The sequence below is a fragment of the Somniosus microcephalus genome, chromosome 8, assembly GCF_052327205.1.
Source record: "Somniosus microcephalus isolate GS21.2 chromosome 8, FLI_Smic_1.0, whole genome shotgun sequence".
In the NCBI taxonomy this organism is placed as follows: Eukaryota; Metazoa; Chordata; class Chondrichthyes; order Squaliformes; family Somniosidae; genus Somniosus; species Somniosus microcephalus.
Window position 1 is genome coordinate 258,654,269 of NC_140994.1, and position 16,563 is coordinate 258,670,831.

Sequence of the window (16,563 nt, forward strand, 5' to 3'; positions counted from 1 at the left end):
GCGTGTTTGATGCGTGAAGACGATAATGTAAAATGCTGTTCCACCGTTACTGGCTGCTTTACTAGGTTACCCAGGTTTAGCTAAACTGACACGGGTTTATGAGCAATAATTAATAAAAATTTTCTTCAGTAAAATATCTTTTTTTCTTTTGTCAGTAATTGCAAGTAAAGCGCAACCTCTACGAGGACTGCAGAGTTTGAAGTAGAAGGCCCACCACCAACATTAAGATGGTGAATTTTGTAACAGGAGTTCATTACGTGCATGTATTGCAAGATTGCACAGTCCACTGTTCTATTCAGTGTCAGGTGATGAAGTCTGCATCGCCCTTAATGCAACGCTCCCAACCTAAAACCAAATACACATCCGTTGTGTATAACATTCTGAGCTGATACTGGATAATGCTCAAATACAAAATAACGTTTAATCACCCGTGCAGTGATTACCTCAATTGATGCATTTTCATTAATATTTCGGATTAGCCGGTTTAGGCTCTATCAGATTGAACATGTCGCCTTCACCGACCAAGCCTTCGGAAGCTGGCAATTGTGCACTTAGGACGCACAGTCACAGTCAGGCAATGGAATGTCTTGCCAGATGCAGAAACTTACCAGAAATGTGCTTCGTCAGTGTGAGATTTCAGACCTGCCGATAAGTAGTCACTATAACTGCAATTTGACAGGGTAAAACCATGTGGATGGCCGGTGTGGTAAATTAAGACAACCACATTGAGGTATCACGGTAGCTTAAATTTAACGTCATGGAACAGAAATAGATACAACTTGGAACACATCTCGACTCCGTTACTGGGCTACTTTCAATTTAATTATCCTTTGCAACTCAATTCAAGGACATCCATTGTCACACTCCCCACTCCCGCTCCCCCAAAAAATCCCACTCCCCCACTCTCCCTTTCCTGTCCTCCACTACTTTGACGCCTTGACCCTAATAGCACATTGCCCAACCCAGCTGTATTTGTTTTGTGTTTTCCCTCTGCTCTTTTAGCGGACTAGGACTCCGCTTCCATTTGTTTTCCTGGACACTTTCGCCATCTGGAATGCCCTGTTCTTCACCGTAATATTCGGGTGCCATAAATCTGCTCTGTCACTTCATCTCTCCAAGAAATCACTTGGGTGTTGAACTGCACTCCGGTGCACTTCTGGCCTTTCAGTTATGCGGTGCTGCTGTTTTGGGAGCTGGGCAGAAACTTGTTTTCTACTGGGGTGGATACTCTTTATCCAGTGGTTTGTTGGTTTTACTGCAACCGTTATTTTCGCCATCACTTTCCAAAGAGACTCCATTATCTGCTTGATTGACCCTATTTCACTACCTGCTCTGCTTCTGCAGGCTAATGTTCTGCTTCTCTGCTGGGACGTTTTTACTCCATACTGAGATAGTTCCAATCTGGAATAACAACAGAAAATGCTGGAAAAACTCAGCAGGCCAGGCAACATCCGTGGAGAGAAAATAGAGTCAACGTTTCAGGTGAACCCTTTGTCCAGACCCTTGCCAACACTTGACAAAGGGTACACCTGAAACGTTGACTCTATTTTCTCTCCACGGATGTTGCCTGGCCTGCTGAGTTTTTCCAGCATTTTCTGTTGTTAGTTCGTAGTTCCAATCTGGTCCCGCTAGACTTCTTGATGCAGTTCCGTCTCAGATTTTCTGTTATATGCTTACTTCCCGTGGGCACTGATTGTGTCCTGTTCTACTTATCGTTTAGCAAGCCGCCAGTAATCCCAATCTGCAGTGCTTCTGCCACTGTCTCAGGGTTGAATCATCCCCTTTATCAGCTGATAGATATTCGAGTGTGGCATCCAGGAGCCCTAGTAAACTTGAGGTAAATGGGAATCAGGAAGAAAACTGCACTGGCTGGAGTCATGACTAGCACAAAGGAAGATGGTTGTGGTTGTTCGAGGCCAATCATCTCAGCCCCAGCACATTGTTGCAGGAGTTCCTCAGGGCAGTGTCCTCGGCCCAACCATCTTCTGCAGCTTCATCAATGACTTTCCCTCCATTATTAAGGAGACAGTAACAGGACATTTGGATAATCATAATTAAATAGGACAAAGTCAGCATGGTTTTATGAAGGGGAAGTCATGTTTGACAAATTTGCTGGAGTTCTTTGAGGAAGTAACGTATAGGGTGGATAAAGGGGAACCAGTGGACGTAGTGTATTTAGACTTCCAAAAGGCATTTGACAAGGTGCCACACAAAAGATTATTGCTTAAGATAAAAAATCACGGGATTGGGGTAATATTCTGGCATGGATAGAGGATTGGCTATCTAACAGAAGGCAGAGAGTTGGGATAAATGGTTCATTCTCAGACTGGCAATCAGTAACTAGTGGTGTTCCGCAGGGGTCAGTGCTGGGTCCCCAACTCTTTACAATCTATATTAACGATTTGGAGGAGGGGACCGAGTGTAACATATCAAAGTTTGCAGATGATACTAAGATGGGGGGGAAAGTAGTGAGTGAGGAGGACATAAAAAACCTTCAAGGGGACATAGACAGGCTAAGTAAGTGGGCAGAGATTTGGCAGATGGAATACAATACTGGAAAGTGTGAGGTTATGCACTTTGGCAGGAAAAATCGTAGAGCAAGTTATTATCTTAATGGCAAGAAGCTGGAAAGTACTGAAGTACAAAGGGATCTGGGGGTCCTGGTGCACGAAACTCAAAAGGTTAGTATGCAGGTGCAGCAAGTGATTAAGAAGGCCAATGGAATGTTGGCTTTCATTGCTAGGGGGATAGAATATAAAAATAGGGAGGTATTGCTTCAGTTGTACAAGGTATTGGTGAGACCGCACCTGGAATACTGCGTACAGTTTTGATGTCCATACTTAAGAAAGGACATACTTGCTCTCGAGTCAGTACAAAGAAGGTTCACTCGGTTAATCCCGGGGATGAGGGGATGGACATATGAGGAGAGGTTGAGTAGATTGGGACTCTACTCATTGGAGTTCAGAAGAATGAGAGGCGATCTTATTGAAACATATAAGATTGTGAAGGGGTTGGATCGGGTGGATGCAGGGAAGATGTTCCCGATGATGGGTGAAACTAGAACTAGGGGGCATAGTCTTAGAATAAGGGGCTGCTCTTTCAAAACTGAGATGAGGAGGAATTACTTCACTCAGAGGGTGGTAGGTCCATGGAATATGCTGCCCCAAAAAGCTGTAGAAGCTACATCATTACATAAATTTAAAACAGAAATAGACAGTTTCCTAGAAATAAAGGGAATTAAGGGTTACGGGGAGCGGGCAGGAATTTGGACATGAGTCTAGGTTCGGATCGGTCATGGCCCTGTGGGTAGCGGAGCGGGCAAAGGGGCCGTGTAGCCTGATCCTGCTCCTATTTTGTGTGTCTAATTCTGTTAGATTCAGGAGATGGTTCTGTGATAGTAGATTGGCGGTTAGGATCAGATCAGCCATGATCTTATTGCATGGCGGAGCAGGCTCGAGGGGCCGATTGGCCTACTCCTGCTCCTATTTCTTATGTTCTTATGTTCTTTTAAGACTGAAGTGGGGATGTTCACTGATGATTGCACAATGTTCAGTTCCATTCACAACTCCTCAGAAAATGAAGCAATCCATGCCAACATGCAGCAAAACCTGGACGACATTCAGGGTTGGGCTGATAAGTAGCAAGTAACATTCGCACCACACATGTACCAGGCAATGACTATCTCCAACAAGCAAGAGTCTAACCACCGCACCTTTACATTAAACGGCATTACCATCGCTGAATCCCTCACCATCAACAACCTGGGGGTTACCATTGACCAGAAAATTAACTGCACCAGCCACAAAAATAATGTGGCTACAAGAGCAGGTCAGAAGCTGGGTATTCTGCGTCGAGTGTCACACCTGCTGCCTCCCTAAAGCCTTTCCACCATCTACAAGGCACAAGTCAGGAGTGCGATGGAATACGCTCCACTTGCCTGCAGATCCAACAACACTCAAGAAGCTTAACACCATCCAGAACAAAGCAGCCCACTTGTTTGGCAGCCCAAAAACCACCTTCAACATTCACTCCCTCCACCACCAGCACACCGTGGCTGCAGTGTGAACCATCTACAAGATGCACTGCAGCAACTCGCCAAGGCTTCTTCGGCTGCAACCCATACCACCCCTCCCCACCCCAAACCGCGACCTCAACCACTTAGAAGGATAAGGGCAAAGGCACATGGGAACACCATCACCTGCAATTTCCCCTCCAAGTTACACGCCATCCTGACTTTGAAATATATTGCCGTTCCTTCATCATGGCTGGGTCAAAATCCTGGATCATCCTCCCTAACAGCACTGCTGGAGTACCTTCACCACACGGACTGCAGTCATTCAAGAAAGGGGCTTACCACCACCTTCTCAAGGGCAATTGGGGATGGGCAATAAATGCTGGCCTTGCCAGCAACGTCCACATTACAGGAACGACTAAAACAAATTATTGGTGCTTTTCGGCATTCTCTGCAAGGCACCTGCAGCTACCTCCTTAAAAGCAGTCATTACAAGTACCCTATCTTAATCTCTCACCGACGTCCCTTACCAGGGTACCCACTGGGAACTAACTTCCTCACCCTCCTGAGCGATTAAAATCTCCATCTCAGCTTCTCCCCCTTGCACGCTCCCCTCTGAGAGCACTGCCCGCATGTCGTCCCTATAATTACCACTGCTCATATGGATGATCACTACCTTGACCTCGTCATCTGATGTAGTCCCACCAGTCTCATGGACTTCATCACTGAAAACACCATCCCCAAGCATTTACTTGTCATCTACAGTTTTGCTTTCAACTCTGCTAGATCTGGCTCGAAAATATCAGACCCTACCAGGCATTCATTTCCTCTGCCAAAACAAGCCACTCGCCTATGGTCATCTTGGAGTGTGGAGATAATTCCTGGTTCCTTTTCTCATATCTGAACCATCTTCTTCTCCCTCTCCTCCTTGACTATCCACATTCACGTCTACCAAAAGTTTTGGTGACCTCTTGGATATTTGTGTTAGCAAGGTGGAGGCCATCCAATTAGTTGTGTCTACTTTCCTCCTTTACTCCTGCCTATGAAACCAATGCTCAAAAAACCAACGCATCGCCCCTCCCCTCCCACCACCGTCTAAAACCCCATTCGCTGTCTATTTTCTCTCCCATTTCCTCCCAAGCCCCTTGAAGGCTCATTCAATTCAAAACAGACCTCCTACCCCCTCGACCCCATTACCACTAAACTTCTGACCACTAACTTCCTGACTTTGATGCTATTTGACATGGTGAATGTTTTTTTCACCACATGCACTGTGCTGCTCCCTTTTGTAGCTTACAGCTTCGCCCTCGCTTTAAAAAACACAACTCCTACCCCCCTGTTCTTGCAAAATGCCACGCAATCTCCAATCTCCCTCTTGTCGCAAAAGTTTTGTTATCTCCCAGATTCATGAATCGTTCCAGTCACCTTTCCCCTTCACACAATATCGAAATAACGCTAATTAAAATCTCGAATTGCATAATTTATGACACTGACCATGGTGAATAATCTGTCAATGTTCTCCTAGACCTGCTTACAGCTTTTGACCTGGTTGAGCACATCTTCCTCTTGTCTTTCCTTCCTTGTCGAGCTCAATGGGACTGCCTTTGCTTTAATCCACTCTTACCTAACCCATCAGAGTCAGTTTATATTTGTTAATGACTTCTTTACCCATCCAATACCGTCACCTCTGGAGACTCCAAAGGATCTATCATTGGCAACTCCCTCTGCCTTAACGACATGTTTTCCCTTGGCAACATCATACAAAACTATGAATTCAGTCTCCACGTCTGCCGATGACATCAATCTCTATGCTTTCAGCATCTCTCTCCACCCCTCCACTGTGTATTCTGTCAGAATGCTTGTCTAAGATATGGTCTTGGGTAAGGCGAAATTCTTTCAGCTAAACACTGGAAGCCCAAGGTTGTAATTATAGGTCCTGACGACAGGTCATCGACCTGAAACGTTAACTCTGTTTCTCTCTCCACAGATGCTGCCTGACCTGCTGAGTATTTCCAGCATTTTCTGTTTTTATTTCTGTAATTATAGTTTATCTGGTAGAATAGGCATTGTAAGTTTTTGAAATATATATCATATTTTAGTACTCATTCTGCAATGGCTATACAAGGTTGGCCCTGGAATATCCAAGCAAAGAGATAAGAAATATAGTAGATATACAGCAAATTAGTCCAGGGGATTGTAGAGAAGTCATCTGGTATGAGTAAGGGTGGTGTAAAGCAGGGATAATACTTCGAATGCTACAGAGAGCTAATGAGCACTCATGTGTGGAATGTACGGAGTGTACTAAACAACTTAATACATCAAACTTCTGAACATTAAACTTCCTGGCTTTGATGCTAGCTGACATGGTGAATGTTTTTTTTCGCCACAAGCATTGTCCCTCTTTCTTTTGTAGCTAACAGCTTCGCCCTCTCTTTAGAAAACACCCAAGAACAAATGGTATTAACTAACCTTACCACTAAACGATCTTGCCTGTCAATTGCATACACACAGAACTTGATGACATTTGGTTCCCACATTTCTCCTGCGTAATTAATCGTACAAAATATACAACACACTGGAACTCCTGGGGAACTTCAATCTTGTCTTGCAGAGACCAGTGTAAGCAGTCAAGATGGCAGCCTTGCGCCCTCGTGATGAAGAATCCTTTGCACGTGAGTTATAATTGATACCGACCTCATATGTATTGTATGCAAAAACTTTAAAAATCGTCACATTAATTTGATTTAATAAACAGTACTAATCAGACGTTTCAGAGGTTCCTCGTCTACGAACTTGTATTAGATGTACAGGAAGTCTGACAATATCCTATAATACCTGCACGTGAAGGCAATACGGATATACGGCAAAATCCGATATAAACCCAACAAAGTCCATTCTCTTCGGCTCTACTATGAGCGTCATACACTGACCAGTGGCTCTGTCCCCTCTCCACATCCACTGGCTGAGGCTGTCGCAGCCTGTTCGCAAACTCAGTGTCCCATCTGGCCCCGAGTTGAGATTCTGACCACATATGTTCTCAGTCACAGTATCACCTAGTATCACGTGCGCAGCATTGTCTATCTCTAGCCATACATCACTCATATCCTGCTGTAAGCCTTTGCCATTTGAAGACTGAACTAATCCAATGCTCTCCTTGCCAGCCACCCATCCTTCAGTCTAAGCTTGACCTTATCCCAAACTCTGCTGCCTGTATCCTATCCCACACCAAGTGCAGCTAACTCATGATTATTTTAAATACTGTATATAAATTCAAGTTTTGTTGTTGATTTGGTGTTAATACTGTATGGTTATATTGGATATGGTGTTCCGTTTTCCAACAGCAATATTCTTCAACATGATGATGACAAAATTTCAGCCAAAAATATAAATGACTGCGGAAAACTCCCTGCAATCGAACTATCATTAAAAAAAACGTGATACCAATGCATACCTCAGTTGCAAACATCAGCTCCTATATTTTAGATTTTAACCATTCCTTATGTTAAATCTAGCTACTAATAATTAATAGGTGACGTACTCTACAATGTTTTGTAGAATCAATTTCACTTTTAACAGGCTAATTGACAATATATGTTATATATGGTAAATATATTTTCTAAGATTTTGCTTACCAAGAAAACCGAACGTTATCCAATTAATTCACTTACATAATCCTCTTTATGCAGAACAATAATTATTTAGATTCACCCAGACAGGACTTTCCTAATACAATTTAACTCTGCATTGTGGAGGCAGAATTTAGGTGATTAATTAGATGTAATTAGAAATTCTTTTAAAACTACTCTTGGAAATGACAATTGACAATATTAATAGAAGTACAAACATACATCCAATTATGATAATTAAACTATTAATGCGATCAAGCGTATCTGTTTTCAGATATGACTAGGTTTTTTGCCAAACACAAAGGCTTGCAGTAGCTTGAAAATGCAATTTTAAATGAATGTCAGCGACGAATGTTGAAGAGACTCCAACAGTTACCCACAGCAAAATATCAAAACCATAACAACATCAGACATGTTAAGAGTAGGGATAATTGACTCAATTTTTCTTTGATCACACTTAAACTGTCTGCTTCATTAACTTTCCCTGCAAACCAATTCTAGAACAGCTTCAACCGTTGGGTGAAAATATTCAGCTGGAATTCACTTTACAATCTAAATTGCCCAATTATTAACTCCAGTTCCATGAAGTATCAATTATTTTCCACAGTGAAGAACTTGCTTACATGGATTTTGTTAATTCCTTGTTCAAAACACATGTCATCTTTTATCTCTGAATTTTCAGTGTAGGAACGATTTCTTTAAAATATACTCATGAATAAAATTACTGATACTTAATTTTTGTTGTTGCTATACACCATACTTTGGTTTTGAATAGGCAATATTTTCTGTCACCGTACTTTCTGTATAAACTCATAAATATCTCCGTTGCATTGATAATATGATCACTAAACCCTAGGTTATCTTCTGCTTTATGTACCACAGCTGGATTATTATTGTAGAATAATTCTGCAGCAGCACTGACCACGTTGCTTGTTGTAGAGACTGAGCAGTGAAACAATTCCGTGCCACGTATAGAATATGCCTTTGAATGGTATTCACCTGTTGTTATACTTCAATATAATCTAACAGATTTAAACCCTTAACCAGTAACGTTTTCGTTCTCTTGCAGACAACCTCATCTTCAGAAATATTTTCCTGACTATGATCCTTTGCTGCATGTAAATGCGATAACAAAATAAAAACTGTGAATGCATGGTTTCCTTGTATGCCCTTGAGGTCAGTGCACAATACCTTTAGTGCATCGGTCAACCCATTATATAAGTCCTATGGATAAGATGCCACTCCTTCACCAACCTGTTTTGTTCCATAATGGAATTAGCCAATATATTAACATAACCAGGTCGGCCATGTCCCTACTACATTGCACTTTTCATGCAATTCAATTTCTTTCAATTTATTAGTGCATAACTCTACCCAGAGGACCTGTCTAAGCACCAACTTCCTTATGACAAATTTACCCTACTTTCATTGGAGTAATGCGTTTAGTTAATGTGAGCTCTCGTTTCCATTTTGCTTCACAATTTCTTTTTTGTGAATATTTAATTTCCATACTCTCTCCAGAAGCAGCGAAGTTTCTTTCAATGTTGCAAAATCATGCACTTGCATTGTAATTCGTGTCAAAAAAGCCAACTTCAATTGCGATGCTTTACACCCATGTAAACACAGTCGTCTATTCCATTTTAAATTATTTTTTTATTCATGAACGTTTCCTTAAACAGTGCCTTTTATTTCCTAGGTACGGTTAGTCATATTTATCTGTTTAACTTGCAAATTTATTGCTCTTGTCTCTTCACTCTATTTATCTCATCCCATCTATCATCCGCTTTAATATTTGATTTTTTCCTGGCTTACCAGAGTAATCCATGCCCTCCCTTTCTATTTGGTAATAAAATGCTATATCGGCAGTATGTAGTCTTAATACAATTATACTTCAAGTACAATCTATAAAATCGCCAGATTTAGCTTTATCATCCAAACTGAGCTATGTATTTAGATCAAGAAGTTCAATGGAGGATATATATGTTTACTGTCTTGAAACTTTCAAGACTGCGGTCGATAGATTTTTGCTTTATTAACGGTTTCAAGGGATATTGATTAAAGGCGGGTAAATGTGGTCGAGAGATAGATCGACCACAATTTATTGGGATGGCGGAATAGACCCGAGGGGCAGAGTGGCCTAGTGCTGCTCCAATGTTCATATCCCCAGTTCCCTGCATGAGTGGCTTGCTTGGCCATGAAAGCGTGACAATTGAGAGTCCACCCGGTTGCTGTAGGACTCAAGCTTCTGTATAGGCCATACCGGATAAGGACAGCAGGTTTCTGCCCTGAATTACATTAGTGAGATTAATGACCAGTTGTGTTTTTACCACATTCCGACAGCGTTTTATGAAAGCAGATTTTTTTTTTAATTTCCAGATTTATTTGAAGGGAAATCAACTTCTTAAAGCTGCCATTATGAGAGTTGAACTCACGTTCTCTCGATTATTACTCCAGTTCTCTGTATAACTTGTCCAAGAGCGATAAATGCAGGCCTTGCCAGCGACGCCCAAATCCCATGACCGAATACAAAAAGTAACTGCTTACACTACCGTGCCCCCCTAAAATGCTAAGTGCAGCTGAACATTTTAACAACGCAGCGCTCACCTCGTGAAATTCAGTTGTATCCTTCCTCGTAGAGTTTGATGCCTTCCCATGTTCTGCAGCGGCACAAGAGCCAGTCTTGATATTAATCATAGGCGCGGCCGCACCATGCAGCTTGAGAAACATGAAATCGTTCATGGCTGAATCTTGGCACACGTCATAGCGAAATGGCTGTGGGAGGGTCCCGCCTTCATACACCTCTGTGTAATTGGGTGGTATTTGAAGATTCACACTAGCCTTTTGGATTCCACGGAGCGAATTCCTTCTCGAAAAGTATGAGGTGTTCCAACAGCAGCAATAACTATTAATTCCATTTCTACCTCTGTGCACCTTAATACCGAGGATTACAATCGCCACAAGAAATATGAATGAAGTTGTTCCAAAAGCAATCATTAAATAACATTTTAAATCGTCTTTCCATGGACCAGATGTTCCCAACGTGCCGATGTTAGATGCATTTTCTGTGGTATCATCCTGCACTGATACATTGATGGTGAGTGTAGATGAAAGGGATGGGGTTCCATTGTCCCTCACCAAAATGACGATTTTTTGCCTGAGTGAATCTTTATGTCTAATGCGGCGAATTGTCCAGATTTCTCCTGTTTCAACAGCCACAGTAAACAGACTTTGATCAGTGGGCTGACGGAGATGGTAGGATAGTTCAGCGTTCTGTCCAGAATCGGCATCAGTGGCTGTCACTTTTGCAACCAAGTAACCCGAATCGGCAGATCTTGGTATTGAGTCCTCTGCTGCCGACCCTTTACTTGGCAAAGGTGACACGATCACAGGGGCATTATCGTTCTCATCTACGATTATCACATTCACAGTTACAGTACTGCTGAGCGGAGGGGATCCAACGTCCTTCACTTGCACAGGGATTTGAATATTTTTGAGTTGTTCAAAATCAAAAGAGCGGTGAGCAGACATCACACCACTGGCCGAGTTTATTGAGACGAGAGTGGCTGCAGGCAAACCGTGTATCAGGCTATTCAAAATAGAATATGTCAGTTCGGCATTCTGATTGGAATCCGGGTCAAAGGCTGACACAGAACCAATTGAAGCACCAATAACATTATTTTCTGTCACATACATGGTGAAGGAAGGCTGCGTAAAGCGTGGCGCGTTGTCATTTATATCTGAGACTTGAACTCGGAAGGTTTTTTTGGTCGAGAGGGGAGGGGAGCCTGTATCCGTACATGTAACGGTAATGTTGTACTCCGGCACTTTTTCACGGTCTAGCTCACCGTGAGTGACTAACGTGTAGTAGTTATTAAAGGAGGCGTTAAGCTTAAAGGGAATATCTCTGGGGATCCGGCAATAAACATCTGCGCTATTTTCAGAATCTCGGTCCGTAACTCTTAAAACAGCTACTGCAGTGTCCGCAGCAGAATCCTCTGGGGTAGAACTGGACGTAGAAGTTGTTATTATTTCAGGAGAGTTATCATTAACATCAGTAACCTTTATCAGAACTTTACAATATACTAGCAGTGGATGGGGACCTCTGTCCTTAGCTTGTACCGAAATCTGATAATTTTCTGCTTCTTCAAAGTCCACGATACCGGTTACTCTGATTTCTCCGTTTACTGAATCCAAGCTAAAGACCTCACGCACTTTCTCAGGAGTGTGATCGCTGAAAGAATAGATTACCTCACCGTTTTGACCTTGGTCCATATCCACCGCAGTTACCTTCAGAATCAAAGTATTTTTGGGTACGTTTTCTGCAGTGGTGATTTGATAAACGTTCTCTTCACACACCGGGGCATTGTCGTTCACATCAAGCACAGTGATTATAATCTGGGTGGTCCCGAATTTCCGCGGAGATCCGCCATCGAACGCCGTCAGTTTTAATCGGTGAGTCGGTTGTTGCTCCCGATCTAGGGGCCGTTGCAACACAAGTTCTGGGATGTCAGTTTGTTCGCTGTCTGACTGTGATTTCAAAGTGAAATGCTCGTTTGGGCTCAGTTGGTAGGAGCGAACACTGTTGGTTCCCGCGTCCGGGTCCCGAGCGCTCTGTAGCGGGAAAGTCGTTCCAGCCGGCATCAATTCCGAAATTTCTAGGCTAACCTCGCTTCTTTGGAACACGGGCGAATGATCATTTACATCGAGAATTTCAACTTCAACACGATATAGCTTTGGCGAACTCTCAATTACAGCCTCTAACCTCAATACGCAAGTGAGGCTTTGTTCACAAAGCTCCTCTCTGTCTATTTTTTCTTTTATAAACAAAATTCCAGTTTTTAAATTCACGCCTAGATATTGTTTTCTGTTTTCAGACACAATTCGAAACCCGTGCAGCGACAGCTGTTTAACGTCTAACCCCAGGTCCGTAGCGATATTTCCAACAAAGGCACCAAGCTCTAATTCTTCAGGAATTGAGTAGCGAATGTTGCCACGTACTGAATCCGAAACATAAGTGAGTATCAGATAAAGAACAGGCCATTGCGATACTCGGCTATTTAGCGAGGAGGCCATTCTATTTAAAGCACTGCAAGGTTCTCCGATGAATTATACGCCCTTGGTGTCAAAATCGAGAACATAATTGTTCATTACCTTGTTCATCCAGATGAAAAGCTGTATTTTGCGTACAAGAGCTTTAAGTCTTCGTCACGATCGCCAAGACTATTTGTGCAAATGACCTTAGATTTTCTAGGACCTTTTCTTAGATGCGAATGGAGAGCGTGCAATGCTGAGTGTTGTTCCTTTCTTCGCTACTGCGCAGTGTGTGGGTGTAGGGGGAGTGGTGCCGGATCTCCAGCCACATTTCTTCATCTCATTGGTGGACAGCGACACAAAGAGACTCGGCCAATAATAACAGCAAACACTCTTAAAGCAACAGTGCCTCTACTGAACACCGGAAGAATTGCTTTGTGTATTTAACGTTGTGCAACTTTAATTGACGGTGAATACATTTATTCAATATTTGATTACCTCATGGGGTATAAAATAATTATCATTACATTTTATTTGTCTGAACACATTTTATTTGTTTTAACTAATACGCTCATTTAACTAATATAATCATTTATTCACCAAACCTTGGGTATCTCGCCGAAATAAATCTACTAAACGAAACTATCCATTCAAGTTGCTTTCACAGATCGTTTAGACCCTTGCTTTTTGTTTGTCATTTACTAAAAGTAATACCTATAACACCCGTGTGTACACACGAGGACAATAACGTAAAATGGTTCAAAGCCCTGACTGGTTCCTTTATCAGGTTTAAGTAAAATGATAGGGACTTATTTGCAGTAATTGTGAGGATTATTCATCAGTAAAAACGTTTTATTTTTATTTTGCCAGGCTTTATTTGCAATAAGTCCTCATCGAGGAAGCATCGCCTGCACGAGGACGACAGAATTTCAAAGAGAAGGCCCACCACCATCATTGCAGGGCAACTGGGGATGGTCAATAAAAGCGACATTGCTTGCATTTCCAAATCAAAAGAACAAATACTATCAATAGAAAAATGAACACAGTTAAACCTGTAATTAAACATTAAACTGGTGCGTTCTATGAGAGAAGTTCATTACACATATTTATTTAAGTTTTCCCTGTCCAGTGTACTATTTGGTGGAAGCTGCGGAAGTCTGCATCTCCCTTAATACATCTCAAAATAGCACTGTAGTGTCCGTGTGTAGATAAAGACACTGAAGACAGGAGTTGGTTCATAGGTATTTACTAAGCAAGTCTGGGGGGGGGGGGGGTTTCTAAAGGATATACACAATACACAGGCTTATATAGCCCAAGTGGCAATTACCGGCATTACGCACACCTGGGGCTCTTAAAGGCACATACACCATAATTGCTCTTAAAGGCACATACACCACAATTCCTCCCCTTCTAGCTAACTAGTACATCATATTTTAAGTAATTATTAATTACATGTTATATGCAAAATAATATACATTGCTGTATTAATTAATTATAAGTTAGTCTCTCAGGAGGCTTCCTGACTCGGTCCGGATAACGCCTCGGGGGTGTAGTAGTTTCTGGTGGTGTAGTAGGTTCTTCTGGCAAGGCTGATTCGGCTTGAAGGCCAGTGTCGGGTTCATCGGGCTCCAGTATCACCGGATCGGAGGTAGATATGGGTATCTCTACTTCATCGTTAGATGTATAGCGTGGTGGTGTAGGTTGTCCCTTTTCGGATGACTTGATGATTTGGTCAGCATGGCGCCTTATTATGCTGTCTCCGATGTCCACGGTATACATCAGTGGTCCTAATCGTGTGCAGATAGTTCCAGGCTGCCATTTCTCGGTACGGTAGTCCCGGGCCAAAACCGGTTGGCCTATCTGGAAGGCCCTAGTTGGCCTTTCATTCATGCCCTGAAACTGCCGGTTCTCCACGTCCCTTCGGATGTTGGGCTTGACCAAATCCAGCCGGCATCTTAGGTTTCTATTGTAGAACATCATGGCGGGAGTTTGGTTAGTAACCATATGCGTTGCATTCCTATATGCAAATAAGAAGTTATCCACCTTGTGCTGAAGTTTTATGTCTTCATTACCCATGGCCTTGATGGCCTTCTTGAAGGTCTGGACAAACCTTTCAGCCAATCCATTGGTGGCGGGATGGTATGGGGCGGACGTGTAGTGCTTTACTCCATTGTTCTTTAAGCACTTTCTGAATTCTTCAGACACAAATTGCGGTCCATTATCAGAACATATCTGCTCCGGCAGCCCATTCCTGGCAAATATGGTCCTTAATACTGTGATGGTTTTCTCCGTGGTGGTGGAGGACATCTTTATTACCTCCGGCCACTTGGAGTGTGCATCAACTGCGATTAAGAACATTGAGTCCATAAATGGACCAGCAAAGTCGATGTGCACCCTTTGCCAGGGAGATGAGGGCCACTCCCATGGATGTGGATGGGCCTGTGGCGGAGCATTTTGGACCTTCTGGCATCCTAGGCAGCTCTTGGTCATGTCTTCGATGTCTCCATCGATACCTGGCCACCATACAAACGCCCTAGCTAGGTTCTTCATTTTCACTCCACCCAGATGCCCCTCGTGAAGCTCCTTTAGCACTTTATCCTGGAGTTTGGGTGGAATCACCACTCTGGATCCACACATCAAGGTTCCTCGGCACACTGACAGCTGTTCTATTCTTTGTGAGAATGCTGGCAACAGTGGTTCGCCATGTGCTGGCCATCCCTTCACTGTTAAATCGTAGACCCGTGAGAGAGTAGGGTCATTTCTTGTCTCCCTTTCAATGGCAGAATTTGTCACCGGTAGACATTCCACTATGGTAGAGTGGAATATCTCTACTGGGTCTACTGTAGGTGCCTCTTCTATTGTTGGCAACGGCAGGCGCGATAAACCGTCAGCATTCCCATGTTGTTTTGACACTTTGTATTCAATGTTGTATTGGTGTGCCCCTAGAAAAAGGGACCACGTCTGTAGTTTTTGTGCCGTCATAATGGGGACACCTTTTTTAGGGTTGAATATGGAGATGAGGGGTTGATGGTCAGTCAGCAAGGTAAATTTTTGTCCGTGTAGGTAATGGTTGAATTTCTTCACTCCCCATACCAGGCTGAGTGCTTCCCTGTCTATCTGGGCATAGTTACGCTCAGCTGAGGTCAATGAGCGTGACGCAAATGCTATCGGCCATTCCGAGCCATCAGGGAATCTATGGGACAATACCGCTCCTATGCCGTAAGGGGATGCATCGCACGCCAGTCTGATTGGTAGTGATGGGTTGTAATGAGCCAAAATTTTCTCGGATGTGATTAAGTCTTTACATTTATGGAAGGCACGTTTACAGTCTTCGTTCCATTTCCAAATCACTCCTGTCTGTAGAAGATCATTAAGAGGGTGTACAATAGTTGATAAGTTCGGTAAAAATTTATGATAGTAATTTATTAATCCCAGGAATGACCTTAATTGTGAAACATTTTCAGGTGCTGGGGCTTTTATAACTGCTTCAATTTTTTCAGGTGACTTATGCAACCCTTCCTTATTAATTATGTGGCCACAATATGATGTCTGATTTTGGAAAAATTCGCACTTGGGGCGATTTGCTCGTAGGCCCCGTTCTTTCAGCCTAGTGAGCACCTGCTCCAAATTGGCAAGGTGCTCGTTGTCGTTTTCTCCTGTTATAAGGATGTCGTCTAGGTAGCATTGAGTCCCCGGAATCCCTTGCAGGACTTGCTCCATAGCTCTTTGCCAGATAGCTGGAGCTGATGCTATTCCAAAAACCAGTCGATTGTACTGGTACAGGCCTTTGTGTGTGTTTATTGTGAGATACTTTTTAGAGGTCTCCTCAACCTCCATCTGTAGATATGCCTGTGCCAAGTCAATTTTTGTGAAACGTTTCCCTCCGGATAGTGA

General features: G+C 42.9%; 1 protein-coding gene across 2 annotated transcripts in view; it reads right to left on the reverse strand.

The window, feature by feature from the left end:
* LOC147114284 (protocadherin beta-15-like) overlaps positions 1-16,563 on the reverse strand; it is a 196,607-nt gene that overhangs the window by 160,761 nt on the left and 19,283 nt on the right. The window contains exon 1 of one of the 2 annotated variants that reach the window (XM_085995975.1): positions 10,243-12,935. The exons of the other annotated variant lie outside the window; for it this stretch is intronic. Within the exon in view, the coding sequence (XP_085852101.1) occupies positions 10,243-12,711 (2,469 nt within the window). The 5' untranslated portion in view covers positions 12,712-12,935. Of the gene's footprint in view, positions 1-10,242; positions 12,936-16,563 lie in introns of those variants that run through there. 2 annotated transcript variants of the gene reach the window in all.